The sequence below is a fragment of the Mauremys reevesii genome, linkage group 2, assembly GCF_016161935.1.
Source record: "Mauremys reevesii isolate NIE-2019 linkage group 2, ASM1616193v1, whole genome shotgun sequence".
Taxonomy (NCBI): Eukaryota; Metazoa; Chordata; order Testudines; family Geoemydidae; genus Mauremys; species Mauremys reevesii.
In genome coordinates this window covers 79,981,753-79,993,761 of record NC_052624.1, presented here as the reverse complement: position 1 = coordinate 79,993,761, position 12,009 = coordinate 79,981,753, and the positions used below count along the sequence as shown (strand labels likewise).

The window sequence follows — 12,009 nt, the reverse complement described above, 5'->3', positions numbered from 1 at the left end:
ATCCCTCCCCCCCTATATATATATACAGGGCAGACGAGGGTGGGGGAACCAATTACACACACACAGCTAGATTCTGACACCCTTACTCACGTTGAGCAGTATTATACTTCATGAGTAGTCCTATTTATGGAATCATGGAAGTGTAGGACTGGAAGGGACCTTGAGAGGTCATCTAGTCCAGTCCCTGTACTCAAAGCATAATAATCAGACCATTCCTGACACAGGTGTTTGTCTAACTTATTTTTAAAAGCCATCAATGATGGAGATTCCACAGTCTCCCTAGGCAATTTGTTCCGGTTCTTAACTACCCTAATAGGAAGCTTTTTCTAATGTCCAACCTACCCCTCCCTTGCTGCAATTTAAGCCCATTGCTTCTTGTCCAATTCTGAGAGGTTAACTAGAACAATTTAACACCCGCCTCCTTGTAACAACCTTTTATGTACTTGAAATACTGTGATGTTCTGCCATCAGTCATCTCTACTCCAGACTAAACAACCCCAGTTTTTTTCAATCTTTCCTCAGAGGTCATGTTTTCTAGAGCTTTAATCATTTTTGTTGCTCTCCTCTTATTTTTTCTTCAATTTGTCCACATTTACCCAATTTGAATCTACATTACAAAGTGAACAGCTAAAAGTTCTCCAGTCTTTTTTTAAATTATACTTTCAGTATAGTTTACCCATATAGCAAATTCAGCCCTTGCAAAAGTTAAGAACAACTCTTATTTAAGCCAATGGGAATTGTACCTGCTTCTGTAAGGAAGATATGGATTTAACTCTATTCACTCTCTCTTTATGCTTCAGATTATAAATACACAATGTACAGTGTCTTGCAGCCTTTTCCACAGGCCAGACTCCTAGTGAAGTTTGTTAAACCCTAATCAGATCTGATGTTCATCAAATGGGATGTTTATCATTGTCACCAGAGTTAAGGATGCACTCCTTTTGCCTCTTCATTGCGCATGTGTGCGCCTGAATGCTCTCCTTGTCCATAGCCATATCCAATAACTTCTTGACAGTAAATCTAATTACCTATTAGAGAAGTAGAGAAACTATACTGCTCTGATTCAAAGAGACGAATGAAATGACCCATAACACCCATTCTACCCTTAAAAGCAATGATTTTATGGTTCTATGAAGATTGTGGCCCAGATTCAGAGTAGTCTAGGTGGGTCTAAGATGCTTTTGTGGCGCCAAGATCCTAGGCCCAGCACTAGTGGATTAATGACATGCTAGACTAGTGGCACCCTGGAGGCCACACTAACTTATGTCCAGCTACCCACAGCACTCAGGGCCAATCTGGCAGCAAGGAACAACTAGATTAATAGGGCCCTGGGCACATTCCTATTTATCTAGTCATTCCTGCCAGACCATGGGACTACACCAGCTATGTACCATATGAGCATTCCCCTTATGCATGGCTATCCATTCCCTGCTGGGGCATGAATGACTGGACTGCTGCCAGGCTTGCTAGCCAATTCCCTAAAGCTCAGGGACTGCTAGCATCAGCATGCTGTCTGGGTCCAGCACAACAGTGGCAGGGCCAAGGGGGCTCAGTGTGTTGTTGTCTATCTTCCATAGCTCATCCCACAGGAACAGCTAGAAAATATCCCAGCATATTAGATCACTGCACTAGATATATCATGCAGATCTAATGTAGAATGTGTGCCAAACAGGGCTGATATATGTTTAACCTTTATGAATATTATATGTCCATGTTCAAATATGTTAAGGGCTGTTATAAAGAGGATGGTGATCAATTGTTCTCCATGGCCACTGAAGATAGGACCAGAAATAATTGGCTTAATCTGCAACAAGGGAGATTTAGGTTTGATATTAGGAAAGACTTTCGAACTATAAAGCTAGTTAAGCTTTGGAATAGGTTTCCAAGGGAGGTTGTGCAATTCCCATCACTGGAGGTTTTTAAGAACAGGTTGGACAAACACTTGTGAAAGATGATCTAGGTTATTTGGCCCTGTCTCAGTTCAGGGCGCTGGACTAGATTAACAACTGAGGTCCCTTCCAGCCCTGCATTTCTGTGATTGGTAGTCACATAGCAATGTAATAACACAGGTAATTCCAGCAAGAACCGGAAAACTGTCAGTGGTTTCAGCTAAGTCCTATTACCAGTACTCAGCAAGACTACACAGCTGTCATTACCTTTTATGTTTCACCTACACTCAAGGCACCACTAGGAGTGAGGGACGATCCTGGTGGGCCACTAAAACAAAAAGCAGCCTGACAGACAGGGAGAGATCCTAGGAGACAGAGAGAGGCAGTCTGGAGAGATGCAAGCTGACCCTCAGATTTGGATAAGCTAAGGGCCTGTTTAAACCAGCAAGGAAAGACTAAGTTTTCCTATGAAAGAATGTGTTCAGGCTTTCATTGTTTTAGCCCTGTTTGTGTCTGCCTCTTAAATTTCTATGAACCACCAAATCATACTTGTTTTTGAAGAAGCTGTCCTGAGCCATTGCTTTTAACACTGGTCACCACGAGTACCTGGAGTAGATTCTGTAGCCAGACCCAAACCAGTTTAGACTGGCTGAGGTAAATACAATTGGTGAAACCTAGTGATCCTGTCTAAAGTGGGGTAACTGTGGGGTTCCGTTCTGGACAAGGTGCAGTAGAGGCCTGTTACTAGGAAAGAGTGCCCATGGAGAGACAGAGAAGATTCACAGGTGCACGTTGCCCCTGCATCATGAGAAGGTGTAGTACCAAACAGGCACTGTTTTCAGTGACGCTAACCTTACCTGGTGGTGATACAGACTAAACATTCTGTATAAGCATTTAGTAAACGACCACAGGAAAAGCAGTTGGTTCAATAGGTGTTTTGCTTACAAATACCTTTATTTTATAAAGCCACAGTTTGCTCTGTAAAGTTTTACCACACTTATAAAAAAGAGGTTGACAATTCTTAGGGGGAAAAAAGCTGAAAACATTTCTCATAATTCAGGGTTACACAAAGATTATATTTATAATATATATATTTATTTATAATTTGGAGACACTAAAGATGGAACTGCAATATAAGGGCAGGTGCGGGGTCATATTTCAGACACTTGCTCATGTCCTACAAATAGTGTTTCTTGACAGAATGGGTTAACAAGGACCATCCCGCTGTCTCTGTAATCACCATTGGCTGGGGAGCGTGGCTCAGACAGATGGTCCTAGGAGAAAGGGAGAAAAAGAGCACGAGCTAGTTAAATTCTGTTATCTACCCTCGGTGTACATCACAGCACATTGCTGTGTGTGTTCATGGAATATAAAGGAATGCGGTTACATTATAAGACCTATAGAGTTTAAAGATGTGCAAATTCTTCGAAGTGTCCACTAATTTTGGGTGCTCCAATTTCTGGATCTCCAGCTTTAGAAAACCAGGCCTTGATTTCCAGAGGTTTTTCTCTAACTGCAGTCAGTGGGAGCTGTGGGTTGTAAAATCAGGCCACTACTTACTCAACTTGGTCACCCAAAAATTGAGTAGCCCAAAATTATAGGGCACTTTATAGAATTTGGCTTTATATGTCATTTTGCTTTCTTTAAATTTTGGAAAAAAAATATTTTGTAAAATTTCATATCCATGATTCCCAGCCAGTCAGCTACAGGAAAGACTCTCCCAAGCCTGCATAGAAGGGAATTATGGGGGTATGAATTCAAAGATACGTTTTCAACATTTTTTTTAATGTAACAAGAGCTAGTATGTGGTGCCATGCTATCCAGAAAATATCTATGACATTAACAGTGGAATATGTTCCTTTTCCACATTATATTAGTGACAAGACAACAGAGAAACGTTATGGTTACGATTATGGCTTTGGCTAAATTTTCTTATAAAATTAGAAATTGCAGAGCCCCAAACCACAATGTACTTACTGGGGTCAGGGATAGGGATCAATAGAAATTTAGTTTTTAAAAACTAATCTCCACTTTAAAAAAACCAAGGCAAAAATATCCACACATTTTTTCAAAGGGTTACTGTATTTCATATCTGTATCTCTATCTATCTAGCTCACTGCTCCTACATAATCTCAAATGGCCAGCCATGGGCCCTGGACATATGAGGGCATTTTGGGAGACTCTCTATGCTGCACTGATCCTTAGGTGTGTTTTGGCCCCTTGGGGCCACTAGCAGTTCATACAATATATTCTCTAATACTATGTCAAATTCAGTTTTAAATAACTTCAGTGATAGGGCTTCTACCCCTTCTCTTTTGGCGACTATTCCACACCCTAACAGATCTCACCATTAGGAAGTTGTCTCTTGGTATGTCTAGAGAGGAGTTTGTGGTAGGGTGACCAGACATCCCGATAAAATCAGGACTGTCCCGATTTTGAGGAGTTTGTCCTGCATCCCCAACCAGAGTACAGTCGGGACGCCATTTGTCCCGATATTTTGTTTCCTGGTCTTTGGCTGCAGTTCGGTGGAGAGTCCTTCAGTCGCGGACGGTCTTCGGCGGTATTTCGGCGGCGGGTGCTTCTGTCTTTGGTGGCAAGGTTTATTACCCCCCCGCTGAAATACTGCTGAAGACCAGCCGTGACTGAAGGGCTCTCCGCCGAATTGCTGCTGAACTCCCGGACGGGTGAGTGTAAAAAACAAACAAACAAAAAAAGCCCACCCTCTCCCTCCCCTCCGCAGCGGTCCCGATATTTTCGCCTTAACATCTGGTCACCCTAGTTTGTGGTTTAGTTTTAAATTGAGTTAGATGATTGCCAGTTAACTAAGTTAACCATCGGGATAGTCTAGACACTCCACAAAGGCTTGTTTCCGGACACAAATGTTTGTCACTTACCCAAAGCTGACTCAATCAGCTAACTTGAGTTAAAATAGACACTAATCTAGACAAACCCCTTGAGTTTAATCCGTTTTCCTTTGCTTAATTTCATCCATTATTCCCAAATTTACATCCTTGAACTAAGCCAACTAATTCCTCTTCTTCCTGAGACCAGGCTATCGAACACTTCTCGCACTGGTGAGCACCTACCCATGTGAATAGTTCCACTGAAATCAATTAGAATGCTTGGGTAAGTGCTCACCAGTGTAAGTAAGGGTTTCACAGTCTCATTGGTAGGTGTTTACAATTTTCTCTTACTTGTAGAATGCATCCCCGAAACTGTTGCAGGACAAGCTACAGAAACCTCTTGAGAACTGGGCGTTCAGATATCTTTTATGTTGTTAACTTCCACTGTGCCATCATCATGCTATATGGGCACATTACAGAGATTAAGATGAATCACTGTAGACAATAATTGGCACAAATCAAACTACTGGCACAAATACCCTGAACCACTCCCACTCATTGATTGGAATGCTATACTCAACTGTAGGCCCAAATTAAGGCAAGGCCAAAGTGAACAACCTTGTCTTGTACTGCTTAACCCAGGGAATTCAGTCTTAGGAATAGACAGCAAGAGCTTTCTGGCAAAACATAACTTTAACAACAGGACATAGAATCTTTGAGATACAGTAAGTGTGTCATCACATGACACTGGGGTGGGCTTCCTTGAAAGGTTGTTTCTCTGGATGTACATAAAGTTTTCAAAAGACTTTATTATTATTATTATTATTCATCTAGTATGGTTTCAGTGAAGCTTGTCAGTCACTGGATTTGTTCCATGCAACTATGGTACCTCTGAAGTTTCAAGAGACTGGATCTCTCTTGGTAACTCTACAGCATGCCTGTTGAAGTAGTCCATGGTGATAGCATTGTTCCAATAGCTCAGGTTGTTTTCTGGGTTAGAAGTCTTTTTCTTCCTCCTCATGCAGCAGACTGTCAGCAGAACTGCTGTTAACAGAAAAATGACAAGAATTTGATTGTTTCTGTGGGAAATCACTTAGTGACTTGGATTTGTTTTTCAAGACACGTGGCCATATTCGGATACCCTTATTCACATGGAATAGTGTCTTACTCCACTGATGATGTGGAGCAAAATGCTACTGAAATGACCAAGTGTTTCAGAATCTAGCCCATACAGAGTATCTTTTGGGCTTTGCAGAAATTGCAGTTTTTACTTGCCTTCTGAGGCCACTTTAGAATTTGCTGCAAGACCCAACCCTCTTGTTTTTTATGAAGCTTTTGCACCATGACTGGAATGATATAAACCACAAATAGCTGTAGATAAATCTCTGTATTATGCATCTTCACAATACTTTCATATGATTTTGTATTATGCTTCTTCGTATAGCCCTGCATTAAGCTATTTTCATACAACTTTGTATCAAGTCCCTTGATATAGGAACTTTGTATCAGATCCCTATGTAGGAAAACTTATAGAAAACTTTGTGTTAAGCCTTGGTATAATGTTGTAGCCCCTAAGGATAGTTAAAGTAGAAGAAAAATGTCTTTTTGCTAGGAGTAGAATAAGATCTTTCCCCGGCTCCACCCCCTCCCCCATCTAACTCACCTGGCCAGTGCAGTTAGGTGGAGCAGCTAATTGGTAACAACAACAAGACGGAGTGTGCTTGTGTGTGTGTGAGTGCATGAGTGTAATATACATATCATATGCATATGATACAGTGTTAATTAATACATGTATTACTAATAAACGTGGCATTTTGCCTTATTCCCCCTGAAAAGATCCTGTATAGTACTTTAAGTACAACATAGCTTCTTAGAGCCTCAAGAATAGCAGAATACTCAATGAAGTCCACTATAGACCTCACTACATGTATCTGTTCTACCCGTGCAGTGCTTAGATCCTGCAGTGAGGAGTATGTTAGCAGATCATAAGTTAGATAGACAGACAGACAGACCTCCAATCTGCTTCAAATACGGATCCCAGGAATAAGTTTGTGAGCTTGTATGTTCATTTGTAAAAGCATCTGCTTCAGGTCATAGAGCACTGGACATATGCAGGGATGCTGGAATTGATATTACTACCAGGGTGAATATAATCAGCTTCCATGGCATACTGTTGTAACCTAAAGTGATTGAGAAAGGTTCTCCAGGATTGCTTTCAGTATACTCAAATCTGTTTTGATTTGGATCGAGAGGTTTAATCTTATTACTAAAAAAAAAAAAAGCTTCCGAATCTGGACAATTTTATTTAAGCCTGCCAAACTCACTTTGCTATATGTACTAATCTCAATGGTCCATGTAACTGTGGAGATTTAAGCACATGCCAGGATTTAATTTTCAGTGGGGTTAGGTCCATCCTTTGTTTTGTAGGTTCAGTTTGTACCTACAAAACGTGTACCTGCAAAAATAAATTGTGGACACAAATCTAAAGCATTTGTACTTTTAAACTACCTGATTTACACCCACAATGAGTACTCAGCAATGAATGTACTTTCCTTTGCACTTATAAAAAGAAGACTGCCCTTCTGAAAATGTACTCCATAATGTCTAAATCCCTAATCAGAGGAAACAAAAGAAAATATTCATGAATTAGGAAAACAATATTTTCTCAGCTAATGTTACTTATTAGAATTGTAGCCTAAGGGAAAGGAAACAATTTAGAGGGGTCAGAGATGCTTTGTATATTTTGACAAACATAGCAACTACCCGTTTGCCATGGATCTAGTTTCACATCCCGTTTATTCACATAAAATGTCAATAGACAAGCATAAGGCTAGAGCTCTGTTTAAAAATAACAGACTAAGCTACAACAGAGGAATGGCTCATGGGTTGAGTTCAGACAGTCTCTGTCTTCGTCAAAGCAAAAGACATGCTTATACTGTAAATCTCTTTATTAAAATAATGGAAAAATATTTCGTAGCATGCTTGCACATTTCAAAACAGCAGGCCATTATGAAGCTTACTATTATCCAGACTTGTCTCAAATTATCCATTACTAGTAACTTCACTCCCAGTGCATGTATTTCCTTAGGGTTTGATTGTGCAACCCTTAGTCACGCTGGTGAGCACTGTGTGAGCAGCCCCACTGAAATCAATTAAATTGCTCTGCCTGAGAAAGTACTCAGTCATAAAGATTGCACAGTCGGGCCCTTATCTTTTCAGACTATTCAACCAGTGTCACTAACCACTAGACATCTCCACTCTGCCCTGGAGGCATGGTAAGACGGGAAAGTGAAGCAGAACATGTAGTTATCCCCAATGGTAGGCTATATAAAGTGAGCATAGTAACAACAATACTCCTTCAATTTTCCTAGCTGCTATGTAATGGGTGCTCTGTAAATGCCTAAGATAGATAGAAATTTTAAAGTTGCCTGGGGATTTAATGACAGGACTCCCATTAAAGTCAGTGGGGGATGTATGGTTAAATTCTGTGCAAATCTTTTGAAAAATCTAGGGATTACAGTCTGTACAATTATGTTGCTTGTGTCAGTGAAATATGAGGTTTATCTCTGGGAGCTGGAAAGACAGTGGTACTATGAGCAGTGAGAAATGTGTATTTATTCAAAAGGAGATGGCATAAATGTATCCTGGGCTATCTTGTACTTCCTCTGCAAACATAACTTTCTCGCCCCTCCCCTGCCCTCCATTATGTTTTTGGAATGTGAGCTTGGGGCTAAATCCACAAAGGAACTTAAATGCCTGTCACTTAGGTGCCTAAATCCAACATTTTAGTGACACTGAGATTCTCAAAACTCCTACTCGGCTGCCACCTAATCCTGGAGGTGCCTAAAGTCCCTAGGCCCTTACGTATCCACTGCTAAAGTCCTCAGGGCACCTAAACGTCTGCCGGTTAACATGCCCACAGGAGCCTGTATCCTGACATCTCTGTGTTCATGCCTAGGCTGCAACAGAATTCTCAAACTTGGTGTTCCCCCCACTCGGGCCCTGCTTCAGGCAGAGCAGAGATTCAGACCTACAGCGCCCACATCCCAGGAAAGTGACCTGGCTAGTGGGCTGTTAGATATAATGAGGATCCCCACCTTCTTCTCAGTTTTTTTGCAAGAAAGGACTGACATGGCTTAGGTGCCTAGCTCCTGGAGAAAGTTCACAGCTGTGAATGGTGAGTGGAGGGAGGTGCCTAACCCCCTGAGATGGGACTTAAGCCCTGCCCCTCTCTTTAGCATTTCCATTCCAGCTGGCTAGCGGGGGTGTCTCCCAGCTCAGTTTGCTGGCTTCTGGAAATCCCTTTCTTAGGTGCCTTGCTCTCCCTATGCATTGTATAGAGAGCCTGGGCACTTCACTCAGGGCTGTGGATTCCACTAGGCAGGGTGCCTAAAAGTTAGGCATTGCAACATCTAAGTCCCTTTGTGGATCAAGCATTTAGCTCTTCTGAACACTGCCAGATTGAAAAGCCAGAAGAATGAAGACCTGTGTTTAGAACAGATTAAGTATAGCAGCAGTGAAAGATCCCCCAAGCTGTCTTTTCAAGGTGCTTCAACCCTAAGCAGGAGAGACTGTTATATGAAGGGAATTTCTGTCTCTGTGCTCATTCAGTCATTGGCCACTCTGCTGAGACTGCCAACCAGTGTGCCAATAAGTGTTAACTGTGGTGAAAGTTTATTTTTTTTGAAGTAATGTAACATAACACTTTTAATAATATATCTAAATGTACTTTATAAAAGTGGGTATAACTACAGTATTATACCAATTATATAGATGAGGAAACTGAGGCAGGAGCAGGTATAAGTGACTTGCCAACTCACAATACTGGGAACCCAGCTCTGTTGGGTCCTAATCTAGTGTTCCATTTACCAGAGAGCTTGGGGGTCCTATAAACTGTTATCTTATTATCTGTATTTTGGAAACACCCAGAGTGTTCCAGGACCTTTCCGTTCATACAATCTAAGACAGCACCTCCCAAACTTTACTGGTTCACATACCACCTTCTTAAAAAATTGTTGTGAAGTGAATGGATAGATCATCAAGCATGTGTACCCGAGTTTGGGGACCCCGATATAGGCTGTCAGACAGGAAATCCTAAGTGGATGAAACACACAAACACAGTAGAGGTGGGTTGGAAAGATGAAGTAACAGTAAAGACAACAGAGTAGAGCAGAAAAAAAAAGTCACAGCTTCCATCTTGCCTTTTCTATAATGTGTCTTGTATTCTAGTGAAGACTAGAAATTAGTATTGTTTAACAAAATGTACTAATCCTGCAACATCCCATTTCTTTTAGTGAGGTGTGAATCTGTTTGGATAAAATAAGAACCAACTACAGCTTTCCCTCCAAAATGTACCTGAACCCTCAGGAAAGCTTGATTGACCTTTCCCTCTCTATTACATTTCATTTTTGCATAGTCTCTAACTATAAGGCAAGTTTTCCAGAACTCAGATCATTCTTGTAGTTCTTTTCTGAACCCTTTCCAATTTCCAGTATTATTTTTCAGCTGTGAATACCAGAACTAAACAAAGCATTCCAGTAATGGTCTTTCTAATGCTATATACAGAAATAATACCACCTCTCTATTCCTATTTGATACTCCCCTTCTTATGCATCCAAGGGCTGTATTTGGCCTCTTCGCTATTTAATATTATTATATTACTGCATCAAAAAACCTCTACATTAAAAGAACTTTGAGGCGGCAAAATCAAACATTCAATAATTAGGAAATGCCAGACTTAAGGATGTCTCTGCTACCTTAATTGTGCCTCCCTTCTGCTTTATGATAGTCTTTAATGGCATGATCACATTGTATTTTCCATAGGATCACTGCCTTATTCAGTGAGTACTTATTCAATATTTCTTTTCATCCTTATTCAGTGTGTGGCCCCAGACCTTATTCACCGCACAAACATTAATTTTCTTCACAATGCCCCTGTGATATTACTCATTTAAGGTGTGCAACTTGAGACATTGAGGGCCTGATTTTTCAGAGTACTTAACAGTTTGATAGCACATTATATATTCAGAGCACAGCTGTGAATGCCCTGCATTTCTGCATATATAGCACCAAGTGTCTCATGTTAGGCACCAAGAAAATGAGGAACATACAATTAGTGGCCAGCTGTGAACACTTTTTGGTTTGAGTGACGTGCTCAGCATCACATAGGAACTCGGTGGAAAAGAGAGGGATAGAATCAAATTTTCCAGGGCAATACTGTACTGCCTTAACCATGAGATGATCCTTTCTCTCCCTGCAATCCCTTGCCTCCAACAAATTAGAAAGTGGTTTTACAGAAAATAACCTCATTCACTACACCACACTTATATATTCCCATACATTCCTGAGGGAATTCGGCGCCAAAAAATTAAATATTCTGCACAAAAAAATTAAAAATGCCATACACAATATTTTAAAATTCCACAAAATTCTGCATATTTTATTTGTCAAAATAACACAATATAACCACACCATTGTTATTATTTGCTGACAAGTATTTTGAAATAAATTACCAAAATAATTGAAAATGGTGTGATTATATTGTTGTTGTGTTTCTGTGCTATTTTGACAATATGCAGAACTTTGCAGAATTTTAAAATATTGTGCACGGAATTTTTAATTTTCTTGTGCAGAATATTTAATTTTTTGGCATAGAATTCCCTCAGGAGTATCAGGGTTCTGTGTGGCGCAATCTGGGTGCGGGCAGCTCGGTGAGGGATCTATGTGCAGGGGGGAATCTGGATGCACAGAGGCTCAGTGTGGGGTTCTGGGTGCAGCGGGAATGGGACTCTGCACGGGAGTGCAGGTGAAGGTGATTAGGGCTCAGTGTGGGGGGGGAGTGGGGCTGGGTGGAGGGGTCTGGGTGCTGCTGGTTGGGGTTCAGTTGGGTGGGGGTCCAAGTGTGGGGGGCTCCTGATGCAGGGGATGATGCTTGGTGGGGTAGAGGATTGGGGGGGTTTGTGGGGGGCGGAGGTTCTGGGTGTGCTGGTGGGGGAAGGGGTCACTGTACAGGGAGCTGCTCCCCCGTCCGCCCAACCCCTGCACATCCAGACCCCTGCTAAGCCGGCCCTCCCGCCATGGCGCAGAGCGTCCTGCAGCCAGCTGACCCGGTCCTGGCTGCTCCATGCAGGGGAAGGGGAGGGGGAACTCCATCTCTGTCCTCCCCCTCCCGCCCAGCTGGAACTAAAGGTCCCTGGGTGGCCGGGGCATCCCCAGACCTCACTTCCCGACTGCCCGAGCTGCCGGGGAGGGGTGAGTGAGAACTGGTGCAGCGTCTC

The 12,009-nt window shown here is 41.8% G+C and overlaps 1 protein-coding gene across 6 annotated transcripts in view; it reads right to left on the bottom strand.

Annotated features, from left to right (window-relative positions):
• Positions 1–2,873: 2,873 nt before the first annotated feature.
• TMEM108 (transmembrane protein 108) overlaps positions 2,874–12,009 on the bottom strand; it is a 239,179-nt gene continuing 230,043 nt past the window's right edge. For 5 of the 6 annotated variants that reach the window (XM_039527732.1, XM_039527733.1, XM_039527734.1 and 2 more), the window contains 2 exons: positions 5,622–5,776; positions 2,874–3,163 (listed from right to left, as the gene is read on the bottom strand). In XM_039527732.1, coding sequence (XP_039383666.1) covers positions 3,041–3,163; positions 5,622–5,776 — 278 coding nt within the window. In that variant the 3' untranslated portion in view covers positions 2,874–3,040. The remainder of the gene's footprint in view (positions 3,164–5,621; positions 5,777–12,009) is intronic. The other variant, XM_039527738.1, reaches the window with a different exon arrangement.